We start from the raw sequence: 14,408 nt of genomic DNA on the forward strand, positions 1-14,408 counted from the left end.
ATAAAGAGACAAAGATATAAGGACTGGTGGTGCACATTATATGAAGAGTTATTTATAAAACCAAGACTAAGTGAGGGCTGAAAGGAAGCACATAAAGTATATAATTACTATACACTCTGACAATGTACTTACTATGGTACATTTAAGAAATGTGAGTAAAATAGAAATAGCAAATGCTAATTTTTTTTAACTAACTTCATAATCATATTGGTAGTGGTAATATTAGTATCATTATTCTGAGACTATTATGTATATAATGTGGTGTAAAGACAATGAGTAAATTATGCGATATGTTAATTACATCTTCCCCTTTGACTCTGAAAATCAGTATTTTTGATGCAGAAGAAAGGAGATACACATGTAACATAAGAGGTTAAGTAAAAATTTCTAATTCTCAAATTGAATTAGAAATGACAATATGATTCCTGAGGTATTTTATCTTAAATAATCTACACAAATAAAAATACATGTATTTATTAAATCTATATTTTAAAAACCCTCCCCATCTATCCACTGAGCAGCCTAGAAATAATGTCCAACACAGTAGCAATGAGCCATCTTTGCATGCCAACTATGGCCTTGAAACATGGCTGAGTGCAAGTATGAAGCAGAAACGTAAAAGACCCTTAAACATCTTGTCATACCAGTTAGCAAGAAAGCCACCAAAAACTCCCAGGGTTTTTGGCAGTTTATTAAAAACTTAAACATATTTAACATAAGACAGCAATTCCACTCGTAGGAACATGTTCAAGAGAAAGGAAAACATAGGTCCACACAAAACTGCTACACAAATGTTCACATCAGCATTAGTCACAACAGCAAAAAAATACAAACATCCCAAATACCCACCAACTGGTGAATGCATAAACAAGAATGTGGTATAGCCATAAAATGGAATACTATTCATCAATGATATACTAACAACAAATGCTACAGTATTGATGAATCTCAAATACATTATACTAAGTGAAAGAAACAAAACAGGAAAAGACCACATATTATATAATTCCATTTATATGAAATGTCCAGAATAGGCAAATTCATAGAAACAGAGATCAGTGGTTGTCAGAGACTGGAAGGAGGGGAAATGGAGAATGACTGCTAATGGTACAGCATTTTAAAAAATTTCTGGAGTAATGAAAATGTTCTGGAATTAGTGGTGATGGTTGTACAACTCTAAATTTACTAAAAATTTTAAGCACACTTAAAATAGGTGAATTTTTATGGGGTGTGTGTGTGTGTGTGTGTGTGTGTGTATATATCCCAATACGGCTTAAAAAAAAGAAAAATCCTAGGGCCTCCAAGTCCAAAAGACATAAGAGTCAATACAAATGTGGTAGGCAGAATTCTAAGATAGCCCTCAATATTACCATCCCATGGTGTGCACATCTGTATAATCCTCTTGAGTGTGGGTGAGTCCAGTGAATGTGACAGGATACCACTCCTGTGATGAGGTTACTAATCAGTTGATTTTTTTAGTTCATTAAAAGGGAGATTATCCTAGCTGGAACTGATCAAACCAGGTAAGCTCTTTAAAAGAAGATGAATGTCAGAGCGATGTTCTCCTCCTGGCCTTGAAGATAACGCAAACTGAGAGAAAGGGGCCACTCAGTAAAGATCTGAGGGCAACCTCTAGGAGCAGACAGCCAACTGCACAAGAAACAAGGGTATCAGTAATAGCACTACAAGGAAATTTCTGCCAAAAACCAGTAAGCCTGGAAGAGAATCCTGAACTTCAGACGAGACTGCAACCTTGGATTGATTTTAACCTGGTAAGTCCCTGAGCACAGGACCCATCTAACCCATACCTGGACTTCTAACTCACAAAAATCCTAAGACATAAATTTGTTATTTTAGGCTGCTAAGTCTGTGGTAATTTGTTACACAGGATTGTACAACTGGAGCTTCAATAGGGCAATATTTATAAACATCAAGTATGTTTAAATCATGAGTTTATAAATGTTACTGAGAAATATAACTAATAGTTTACACCTTTGCAGGATAAGGAATCAAGTTATTATTTTTTAAAACAGGTCAAAGGCCAGGTGCGGTGGCTCACACCTGTAATCCCAGCACTTTGGGGAGCTGAGGCGAGCGGATACCAAGGTCAGGAGTTCAAGACCAGCCTGACGAACATGGTGAAACACTGTCTCTACTAAAAATACAAAAATTAGCTGGGCATGGTGGCATATGCCTGTAATCCCAGCTACTTGGGAGGCTGAGGCAGGAGAATCACTTGAATCCGGCAGATGGAGGTTGCAGTGAACTGAGATCACACCACTGCACTCCAGCCTGGGCAACAGAGTGAGGCTCCATCTCTAAATAAATAAATAGCCAAAAAAGGAAAAAGGTCAAGCATTCTTTTTTCTATATGAGCTGTACCACTAGGTCACAAGAGATAGATAACATCTCTTTATAAATGTATTGCATCTAATAAGCAAAAACAAAATGACAGAATTTAAAGTATCACCATTCTGCAACTCCCAGTGAGTTAAATCAACTTAGGTACTGAGTATCAACAGTTGCAAAAAAGAAAAAAGACAAGCTGGGTGCGGTGGCTCACACCTGTAATCCCAGCACTTTGGGAGGCCGAGGCAGGTGGATCACGAGGTCAGGAGTTCGAGACCAGCCTGACCCAACATAGTAAAATCCCCTCTCTACTAAAAATAAAAATACAAAAATTAGCTGGGTGTGGTGGCGCATGCCTGTAATCCCAGCTACTCAGGAGGCTGAAGCAGGTGACACAGCAAGACGAAGAATCAAAGATCTTCAAAGATTTTGATCAAAGCAGAAGCAAACTTGAGTCTGATTCAAGCCTCTGGACCTACCTGCCAACTTAAAGGTAGTAACTGTACCAGGAATACACAAACATAGAGAACTCTACAATTCAAATGATCAAAGTGTTCTTCAACAGATATTATAAGTTAAAGAAAGGTATAAAGAGGGAACCTGGGACTAAGAGAGATTTTAAAACCATATCAAATTTTTCTTAAATGAGCAAGACTAAACAAGAAACACAAGAAAGTGCTACTATAAAAGTCAGTACAGTGGTTACTTTTGAGGGGATGGGAGTGTGATGGAGACAGGACACATGGGGTAGCTGGCAAAGTACTACTTCTTGACTTGGATGATGATTATAAGAAAATATGCCTTATAATAATTTATTTTTGTTGTGATGGTTTTCTACATGTGTTTTGTTTTTCAATGAAAACATTTAAAATGAAAAAAATCTCAGACCAATGAACAATCAGATTCAAGATACAGTAACTTTTGAACTGAAAATACTTACCTATAAGAGATCTTATCATTTTAAAAAATGCTATATATAGTTGATCAGGTCTACGTATGATTTCTAGCAATTCCAAAATGTAATTTTTATTTTTATTTATTTTTTTTTGGAGACAGGGTCTTGCTCTGTCAACCAGGGTGGAGTGCAGTGGCACGATCTTAGCTCACTGCAGCCTCTGCCTCCCAAGTTCAAGCAATTCTCCTGCCTCAGACTCCAGAGTGGATGGGATTATAGGCGTGTGCCACCACACTGGACTAATTTTTGTATTTTTAGTAGAGACAGGGTTTCATCATGTTGGCTAGGCTGGTCTTGAACTCCTGACCTCAAGTGATTTGCCCGCCCTGGCCTCCCAAAGTGCTGGGATTACAGGTGTGAGCCACCTTACCCGGCCTCTAAAATGTAATTTTTGAAAAAATTACTTACTTAGTGTTAGAGACGGGATCTTGCTACATTGCCCAATCTGGTCTTGAACTCTTGGGCTCAAACGATCCTCCCTCCTCAGCCTCCCAAAGAGCTGGGATTACAGGCATTAGCCACCATACCCAGGATCAAAATGTAATTTGAACACCAACTATTCTTTTTAAAAAACACACTGGAGTAGCTTTATTTTTACCTTAAACATCCCCCCTTTCCTTTATCCCATAAACATCAGCCATGAACTTCAACTGGTCCAGGTGACATAAGATTACTTTAAACTAGACTGAGGCTATTCTCTACAAGACTTAAAAACAGTAAATAAACCAAATAAATGTTTAGTGAAAGCCTATTATGTAATCAACACCATCATGTATGTTATGGAGACTACAGAAGCACACTCTGATCCCCTGATCTTAAGGAGCTTACAAATTAGCAGGAGAGATAGTTACATGTCATATCTATAAAAGAAATATCTGAGATATTAGGTTGTCTCTCCCTAGAAAGAAATCTAGATTGGTATTACTATACCCCCAGCCCATTAACAAGTCATTTCAATAGGCCAAACACTACTACTTTTACTCTTCTTTCATTTGACGTGCTCCATCCTTTTGATGATTGTCTGCTCTTCTTTAGGCCTCTCTTTTTCTCCGTTTTTTGTTTTTTTGTTTTTTTTTTGACAGATACAGGGTCTCCCCATGTTGCCCAGGCTGGTCTCAAATTCCTGGGCTCAAACAATCCTCCCTCCTTGGCCTCCCAAAGTGCTGGGATTAAAGGTGTGAGCCACTGCACTTGGCCTTTTTCTTTTCCCATCTTTTAAAAGGAAGAATACAAGTTAAGTAAAGTTGAAAACCAAAAAATTCACTTCAGATTCAACACTAAGACCCCAATAGGTAATCTGGCAAAGGACCAGAAGAGACAATGCAGTCCAAAAAAAAAAAATAACCTCAAATGGCTGGTAAATCTAAGTTCAATTTCTCTAGTAACCAAAGAAATGCAAATTAAAATAATAAGATTGTTTCTGCCTATCAAAATAGCAAAGATTACAAAGTGATCATATTCAGTGCTGCCTTGGGTGAAAAAGACCCATAGGTGGACATGTAATTTAATGCAAATTCATTTTCCAAATTAATGTGTATTAAGATCCTTCAGATATTTCATGAATTGTGGCCTAGCAGCTCACTTTCAAGAATCTATTCTAAGGAAATAATCTTGTCCTACAGAAATTTAGAGAAAAATTTATATATACAGATGTCCATATTACCAAAGATATGAAGAAAGCCATCTGAAAAACAGAAACTGCTTAAATATCAAACAATAGAGGAAAAGGTATGCTTAATATATTACATATACATAAATATTAGAGGAAACATACCCAAATTTTAACAGTGAATTATTTCTATATGAAGAGACTATATATATTTTATTTCCAAAACTGCCTACCACATGAATATATTAACTGAACAAGCAGGGGAGAAAAATCCTAGTATTTTCTATTTTAAAAATTATTTCAAATGTTTTGTGGCTTGCTTTTGTCTATAATATTACCACTCTCCACTATCACTGACCACTAATAAGTATTGATCATATTCCCTAAAATATAAGAATAATCAGCCAGCTGTGGTGGCTCAAACCTGTAATCCCAGCACTTTTGTAGGCCTAGGTGGGTGGGTTGCTTGAGCCCAGAAGCTCAAGACCAACCTGGGCAACATGGAGAAACCCCATCTCTACAAAAAAAATACAAAAATTAGCTGAGGTGGTGGTGTGTGCCTATACTCCCAGTTACCACAGAGGATGAGGTGGGAGAATCACCTGAGTCCAGGAGTACAAGGCTGCAGTAAGCCATGATCACACCACTGCACTCCAGCTTGAGCAACAGAGTGAGACTCTATTTCAAAAACAACAACAACAACAACAACAAAAAAAAACAAACAAAAAACCCCAAACAAAAAACTGTATACATTACTGGATAAAGAAAAAGAGAAAAAAGTGAAACCTTATAGAAGGCGTCATAAACATATCTGACCATGCATAGACACATCCCAAAAGTACTGAAGTTCTCTACAGAGTAGCTAGAAATAAGATCAACAGACACAACAGTAGCAGTACAGAGAGTTACAAAGAATGTGAAAAAACCTTTAGAAACTTATACCAGAGAATTACTCTCAATCTCTAACTTACTCTCAATCTCTAACTTAATGTTAAAGGAAAAACAAACTTTGGGCAAATTACAGCTCTGATCTGGAGAAACTGTCTGAAACTAGACAGAAGCACATAATCACAAACAGAAAAAAAAATTCTTTTTTCATGAACCGCACAGGAGACTTAAACAGAAAATTCTGCATGAAATTTAGAGGCTCTTCCCTTGAAAGCCTTCCAGGGTAAGAATCGTTCCTTTGCAGGAAAGATTATGTTCTAATCAATCAAATATTTTAGCTGACCTTTGGGAAAAAAAAAATCTCTCTCCCTCACAAAATTATTCAAATTTAAGAAACAGCACAAACCACTTTGGTAACTAATTCTGATATCTTACAATTAGATAGTTTTGTCAAACAAAAGATTTACCTTTCCTGAAACAGATTCTCCATCATAGAAGAGATAGTGTTTTTCTACTTTGCCATCTTCAGTTTTCATTTCTGCCATTTTCCTGGTTTCCCCATCATTAAGAACAATATCGATCTCACAAATTGGACCAAAAAAGCCTCCAAGAAAACTCTGAAATAAAATGAAAATGGTCATAATTATCATGTTTAGTCAGACACTACATTTTATAATTTGAATTTAATTACCTATGACCTACGGCAGATCACTTGAGGTCAGGAGTTCGGGACAAGCCTGCCCAACGTGGTGAAACCCCGTCTGTAATACAAAAATTAGTCGGGCATGGTGGTGCATGCCTGCAGTCCGAGCTACTCGGGAGGCTGAGGCAGGAGAATCACTTGGATCCGGGAGGCAGAGGTTGCAGTGAGCCAAGATGGCACCACTGCACTCTAGCCTGGGCAACAGAGCAAGAATTTGTCTCAAAAAAAAAAAAGAACATTCATAAGTGTTATTCATAATACCCCCAAATAGAAACATCCAAATATCAATCAACAGAAGAATGGATACACACATTTTAGTATATATTCATATAAATGGGAACACCAAACAGCAATAGAATTAGAAAAGATACAACTACACACAAGAATGAATCACATACACATAATGTTGACTGAAAGAGGTCAGACACAAAAGGAATACACAAAATGTATGTATAACTCCACTCACATAGTAAGTAAAAAACATGTAAGGTATATTACGGTATTACAAGTTAGGCAGTGACTGAAAGAAAGCACAAAGGGAGCTTCTGGCTGCTAGTAATGTTCTGGCTGTTTTTTTAATCTGAGCATTTGATACAGAGGCATTTCACTTGGTGAAAATTAATCAAGCTATACACCTATTCGTGTACTTTTCCATAGTTATTTTACTTCAATTGTTATTTTTTTTTGCAATTTTCCTAATGTTATTTTTTAGATGTCAACAGCTGAAAATAATAAAACACTGAACTACAACAACCCTTTTGATTTATAATTAGTTTCTTACCTAATACAGGTGTGCCTCATTTTTATAATTGATAAAATTCTGAAGTTATGTGTATGCCAATTTTTCAAACGTCAAACCCTAAATGTAAAACACGAAAAAGTCCCATAATTCATTTTTAAGCAAGAAAATTTTCCTGTAATTGGCCGGGGGTGGTGGCTCACGCCTGTAATCCCAGCACTTGGGGAGGCCAAGGCAGGTGGATCACCTGAGGTAGGGGTTCAAGACCAGCCTGACCAACATGGAGAAACCCCATCTCTACTAAAAGTACAAAATTAGCCGGGTGTGGTGGCGCATGCCTGTAATCCCAGCTACTGGGGAGGCTGAGGCAGGAGAATCGCCTGAACTCGAGAGGTGGAGGTTGCGGTGAGCCGAGATCGTATTGTTATTTTAAACACAAACACACACACAATGTATTCTCTAATGTGGTCTACATATATCTGACACTATTCTTCTCTCCAGCCACTCAGCCTCCAACATTGAGAGTTCTTTCTTCAACAGTTCCAATTTGCTAGTGTTCTTCTTGTCTTAGAGCCAAGCAAAGTATTCTTAACCTAATTCACCCTTTGAGTTTCAGTTTGACTCACTATCCATGAGACCTTCCTTGACTTCCTAATCAAAACTGGATTCTCCAAATTTCGGTTTCACAAGGCTTATTTATTTAGTACCTGACTCTCCTACTGAACTGTAAACTCCATGAGGCTCATGTAAGGCAGCGTATGGCATTTAGCAGAAGGCATTAAAATACCTGCTGAATGTTAATTTTGAACAAACACATACCATTCTAATAACAGAAAATAAATATACAAGAGAAATTAACTGAAATCTGGAACAGTTGATAACACTAGCCTTTCTGAGAAAATTAGCATTGGTACAGTAGCAAACTATGTCGATGGAATTTATATTAAACCTCAGTTCTGTCCCCACTTAGGAGAGTCATTACTTTGCTTTAAGTTAGCTTACTTCGTGGCTATGTAGGGCACAAGGTAATACTATACTCAAATGAGATGATGTTTTCCTAAATCCTGTATTAACAAAAGGGATAATTTTAAGAAACCAACTAAAAGAATTACCAGATTAGTACTTTTGACATATGCAGCAAATTTTCTTTTTAGGCCGGGCACAGTGGCTCACGCCTGTAATCCCAGCACTTTGGGAGGCCAAGGCGGGCAAATCACGAGGTCAGGAGTTCGAGAGCAGCCTGGCCAACATGGTGAAACCCCGTCTCTACTAAAAATACAAAAAATTAACTGGGCATAGTGGTGTGCTCCTGAGGCAGGAGAATCACTTCCACCCAGGAGGCGGAGGTTGCAGTGAGCTGAGATCACGCCACTGCACTCCAGCCCTGGCGACAGTGAGACTCCGTTTCAAAAAAAAAAAACTTTCTTTTTGGCAAGATGTTTTAATCTTTTCTGGCAAAATTACAAATAACAAACTCAAACTTTAACCAGAAAACTAATTTTAATCAGAAAACTATTCTGAACTAATTTAGAAAAAAAGAGAATGGAAAGCATCAGTGATAGGTCACACACACTGTCCATTCCAAGGTAGCTTCCATACTCCAAAAACTTCCTCAAAATGGTAAATTTTGAAATACTGTAGTACATTTTCTCCTAAGGGCTACAGAAATGAGAATGTATAGCAGCTCAAAATCAAGTAGTAATCAAATATGTGCTAAGCTAGCAGGGTAGAGGGGTTGTGTGGGAGGAGCAATCACGAAAGGGTAGAAGACAACATCTTCAAGTAGCAGTCTATTTTAGATGGAAAACAAAATTGGTTATATTGAAGGATAATGCTAATTGGCAGAGAGAGCAGTAAGAATGAGCTCTCCTTCCATATGACATCCACATTAACTCATTTGAGTTATAAAACAGCGACGGAGAAATTAAAATTAATTTTCTTTATTATTTTTTTTTTTTTGAGACAGAGTCTCACTCTGTAACCCAGACTGGAATGCAGTGGTATGATCTCAGGTGACTGCAACCTCCGCCTCCTGGGCTCAAGCAAGCCTCCCACCTCAGCCTCCCAAGTAGCTGGGACTACAGGTGCTCACCACCAAACCTGGCTCGTTTTCATATTTTTTGTAGAGACAGGGTTTCTGCCACATGGCCCAGGCCAGGCACAAACTCCTGGGCTCAAGTGATCCACCCACCTCAGCCTCCCAAAGTGCTGGGATTACAGTCATGAGCCACCTTGCTTGGCCTTAAAATTAATTTTCTCATTCCTTCTGACACTTCCCAGAGCTACTTAAAAGAAAAATACAATTTGAAAACTATAAAAATTGTTTTACAGAGAAAAGGAAATATTGTAACATTTTTCCACATGCATATACTTAACACGCATAGAGTTCCACTTGGGATTTGAAAGCTGACATTAAAAGATCAAATCGCCAGGCATGGTGACTCACGCCCATAATCCCAGCACTTTGGGAGGCCGAGGCAGGCAGATCACGAGGTCAGGAGATCAAGACCATCCTGACTAACATGGTGAAACCCCATCTCTAATAAAAATAGAAAAAATTTGCTGAACATGTTGGCATGCACTTGTAGTTCCAGCTACTCGGAAGGCTGGGGCAGAAGAATCGCTTGAACCCAGGAGGCAGAAGTTGCAGTGAGCCGAGATCGTGCCACTGCACTCCAGCCTGGGCGGCAGAGGGAGACTCTGTCTGGAAAAAATAAAATAAAATCACTAAAGTTAAAAAAATGTTAATAGAACTAAAATTGCCACTAATTAAAATAGTATAAACCAAGTTCATTTTATAAAATTTCACGATTAACTAACAATGTAATGATAAACAATGTTTTGACACCATTCTTTAAATTTTTAAATTCCTAACCATTAAAAATATGTGACAAACTATGTGTTATCCTCTATTATTTTCTGAATGCAAGAAATATTTCACAATTAAAAAAAAAGTAGCCGGACACAGTGGCTCACACCTGTAATCCTAGCACTTTGGGAGACTGAAGCAGGAGGATCACTCAAGCCCAGAAGTTCGAGACCAGCCTGGTCAATATAGCTAGACCCCCCATATCTACAAAAATTTTTTAAATTAGCCCAGCGTAGTGGTGTGTTCCTGCAGTCCCAGCTACTTGGGAGGCTGAACCCAGGAGGTGGAGGCTGCAGTAAGCCACTCCTGACTGGGCAGCAGAGCAAGAGCTTGTCTCAAAAAAAAAAAAAAAAAAAAAGATATTTTTCAATACAATCAAAACACTAAAGTTGGAAGCAATCAAAAGGCATTTTAAAAAAGCCTAGTATAGCATATGCAAAAAAGTAATAGGTTGAATAATAAATTACTGCACTTTAACAAGTTATTCCATGAGAATACAGCATTGGGTTAACATTCAGCACATCAAAAATGAACTAGTTGGCCGAGCACAGTGGCTCACGCCTGTAATCCCAACACTTTGGGAGGCCAAGGCGGGCAGATCACTTGAGGTCGGGAGTTTGAGACCAGCCTTGCCAACATGGCAAAACCCATCTCCACTAAAAATACAAAAAAAAAAAAAAAAAATTGGCCGGGTGTGGTGGCCCATTCCTGTAGTTCCAGCTACTCCGGAGGTGGAAGTTGCAGTGAGCCAAGATCACGCCACTGCACTCCAGCCTGGGCGACAGAGGGAGACTCCATCTCAAAAATAATAATAATAAAAGAACTAGTCTTACTAAAAAACACCTCCAGAAAATTGTGGATATCTTACATTTTACAGGTAGAGAACAAAAAGAAAAAATAACTGAGGAAAAAAGCTTGTCTTTTAGAAAGAGTTGAAAGAGAAAGATCTCTACCCAAATTATTGCTTTCAAAGTTTTTTCCAAGACAACTTCTGTCATTTGAAATAAAGGGTAATGAAATTAAATTATTTTTCTAATTATTGTAAATCAAATTCTAATACTTTTGATATGTTAAAGAGGAAGTAAAATACAGAACTGTCAACTGGTAAAGACTAGAAGGAAAGAGAATGAAATTTGTTGAGGGTTAGGATATGATGTAGATGGCAATTCAATTTTGATTTTTTTTTTTTTTTTTTTTTGAGACGGAGTCTCACTCTGTCGCCAGGCAGAGTGAGAGGACAGTGGCGCGATCTCGGATCACTGCAACCTCCGCCTCCCGGGTTCAAGTGATTCTCCTGCCTCAGCCTCCTGAGTAGCTGGGATTACAGGCGCGCACCACCACGCCTACTTTTTTTACTTTTAGTAGAGACGGGGTTTCACCATGTTGGTCAGGCAACTTCCGCTTCCCGAGTAGCTGGGACTACAGGTATGCGCTACCACACCTAGCCAATTTTTTTTTTTTTTTTTTTTTTTTTTTTTGTATTTTTAGCGAAGATAGGGTTTTGCCATGTTGGTTAGGCTGGTCTCAAAACTCCCAACTTCAAGTGATCCGCCCACCTCGGCCTCCCAAAGTGCTGGGATTACAGGCGTGAGCCACCGCACCCGGTGAGATAAGTGCAGAACTACTACTCACTTCTTTTGGTAAAGATATCTTCAAGGGCGTGTTTGGAATATTGCAATTTTCAGGATTAACTATGAATATGCAAGTTAAAACTCTTAAGGAGCTTTTAAATAACTGGACTGCAATATATGTGACTATAAAAACATGCTAGCAATTGTTTTTACAGTTTTCTAATCTTGGTCTAAACCTCCTATCACTGACTTTAGGTTAATTTAAGATTTTTCATATAATTTGTAAGCCCAATATTGAGCATTACCAATTAGCAAAAATACACGTAGATACATAAAAAGGCAACTTTTTAGTCCTCACTGAAGGAATTTCATCAAGTCCACTGGATGTAAAGAAATGCAACTCATTGCATTTCTGAAGTGGAAGGCTGACTCTCAATTCATTTACTTAGCCCATACACAAGCAATGAAACAGCAAATTTTCATACATATATTCATCTGTGCCCATTTCAATGTTTTAAAGTTTTACAATTTAGTTTGAGTAACTTGAAAATAAAAATAAACTGCTCATGAACATAATTCAAAAAAGCGTATTAAAAGTAATAATTACAAATGTAAGCAAAAAATAGGAGGACTTTTTAAGTTTTCTTTTCAAATGATATTCATTTAAAGAGGCCTGACCTAACTCCCTGACTAGGCAAGGTCCCCCAATACTTCCTTCTTAGTAACTGTCACAATTCTAATTTCCACGTTAAACAAATAATTTACACAAATAAATGTTTATCTCTCCCTACATTGTAAGTTACGAGAGCAGGCGCTGTTTCCACTTTACTCGAGTCCCCTGGGCACACCTGAGCTATTTGTTGAATGAAAGAAAAAAAGCTCTAAGAATGAACATGAATGTCTGGATTCTTTTTTTTTAATGAAAGCAACACCATTACTGATTTTAAAAGTTATTTATTCAAAGTAGCTTTTAAAATATATTCCTGGCTTGGCCTTTTAGCCAAAAGTCTCAAGCAGTCTATTGAATCAGTGAGCTTTGGGAAAAGCAGGTAGTATTAGGACAGCATACAGTAGGCGCTAAATGAAGCGAATTGACTACCAGAAAATGGGTAAAATGAGATCTAACCTAGAGGAGACTGCCGACACCCAACTAAATACCATTATGCCCAGGATAGTGCTTCCACGGACTGTGGTGAGAGCACTGATTCCTCTCCCTCCTCTGCTTCCCAGGCCGTTTCAACAACCCAGAGCGTTAAGTTCAGAGAAACAGATAGGGGACGGAAATGAGAGCCAATGCTTAAAACGGCGGGCACCAGACGGGCGTCTCTGGAGTTAAAGACGTCCCCCATTCCAACGTCCTTTTATTTTTCTCTATTTTCCAAGTGTCAACAAAAAGCCTCAACTGGGGTCATGAAATCAAAGAATGTCACCATAGTCAGGTTTTAAAATATCAGTTTATCAAGTTCGTGACACACTGAGTGCCCAAGTCCCCCGCAGAGTCCGGAGCTGGGGGGCTCCCGGGTCACCCCATCAGGATGGAAGAGAGGCTGCCCGGGAGGAGAACAGGCACTGGCTACCTAAGAAGGGGAGGCGGCGACGAGCCCCCGCAGAGGCGGGGTCCGAGTCCCCAGGCAGAGCCACCCACAGGCGGTCGAAGAACGCGGGCAGAGGCTCCGACATGGCCAGGAAAGCACGCCGCCGCCGCCCGTAGGTGCTCGGGCCTTGCCGAGACCGGGAAGAGGTGGCGCCGCCCGCTTTTCCCAGACCCAGGGGTGGCCCGACAGGCCTAACCCCGCTCCCCGCCCTGCTCGCCAGTCCCCTCCTCCGGCGACGCCCGACCCGCGGTTGGCCAGCCAGCCGCGCGCTCCGGGGCGAGGGCGGGAGGCGAGCGCCCGGGCCGCCGCGCACTCACCATTGTCAGCGCCGCCGCCGCGTCTCCTCCACTCCACTCCTCTCCTCTTCCCTCAGGAGAACTCCCAGCCCCGGCTCCCTCCGCTCCGGCGCCCCGTCACGTGACCTCGGGCCGCCCGCCACACGTGACCACTCCCTTCCTCTCCCCTTCCCCCCGCACCCGTCCCTCTCCCGGCCTCACGCCCCGCCCTGCTGGCCGCCCGACTGCGGGGAGAGGCCGCTTGGAGGCGGGGCCTTAGGCTCCACCCTTCGGGGGGCGGGGAGGGGCGGGAAAAATGACGTCGAGTGGGCGGGGCCCGGGCAGACGCAGGTTCGCGGGCTCCTCCTTGCCCTGTCTTTGGTGAGCGGACTAGCTGTTCCGTGTCTTGCCTCTTTGCCACACCCAGTTCCTGTGAAAGTTTGAGCGGCTGGGAAGGAAGGAGGAGAGGAAGGGTTATTCTGGAGGCACTCTCCTTGGCTGGGTCCCTGGGGTGCCAAGGCAGATGGGAGCCCCTGCTTCCTTAGGCCTGGTAAGAGATGTGCTCTCTTCGTCCAGGGCGAGGCGTTCTGCCCCCTTGCCGGAACGCAGCCCCGCTCCGCCTCCATCTGAGTCTGGGTTTTCTTAACTTGGCTTTCTCGCCTCTGAAGAGAAGACCAATAGAAAAAATCCTAGGATACAACTTTCATTGCTTCCCAAAGTCCCCAGATGGCCCCTGAGCGACCCACCCTGAGCCTGGAGGGCTCACAAACCCACCGTTCCGCCCAGCCGTTCTGAGAGGGCAAAGCTGTTCCCCCAAAAGTCCCACGGTGCAACTGAAGACTACGCTGGCCTGAA

At 40.6% G+C, this 14,408-nt stretch overlaps 1 protein-coding gene across 3 annotated transcripts in view; it reads right to left on the reverse strand.

The window, feature by feature from the left end:
- The window catches only part of VPS26A (VPS26, retromer complex component A), a 52,782-nt gene extending 39,079 nt beyond the window's left edge, over nucleotides 1-13,703 (reverse strand). Inside the window, 2 exon segments of one of the 3 annotated variants that reach the window (NM_001257941.1) lie at nucleotides 6,269-6,418; nucleotides 13,596-13,679. In NM_001257941.1, coding sequence (NP_001244870.1) covers nucleotides 6,269-6,418; nucleotides 13,596-13,598 — 153 coding nt within the window. In that variant the 5' untranslated portion in view covers nucleotides 13,599-13,679. 3 annotated transcript variants of the gene reach the window in all.
- Between the last annotated feature and the right edge of the window lie 705 nt (nucleotides 13,704-14,408).

The sequence above is a fragment of the Macaca mulatta genome, chromosome 9 (genome assembly GCF_049350105.2).
Source record: "Macaca mulatta isolate MMU2019108-1 chromosome 9, T2T-MMU8v2.0, whole genome shotgun sequence".
NCBI lineage: Eukaryota > Metazoa > Chordata > Mammalia > Primates > Cercopithecidae > Macaca > Macaca mulatta.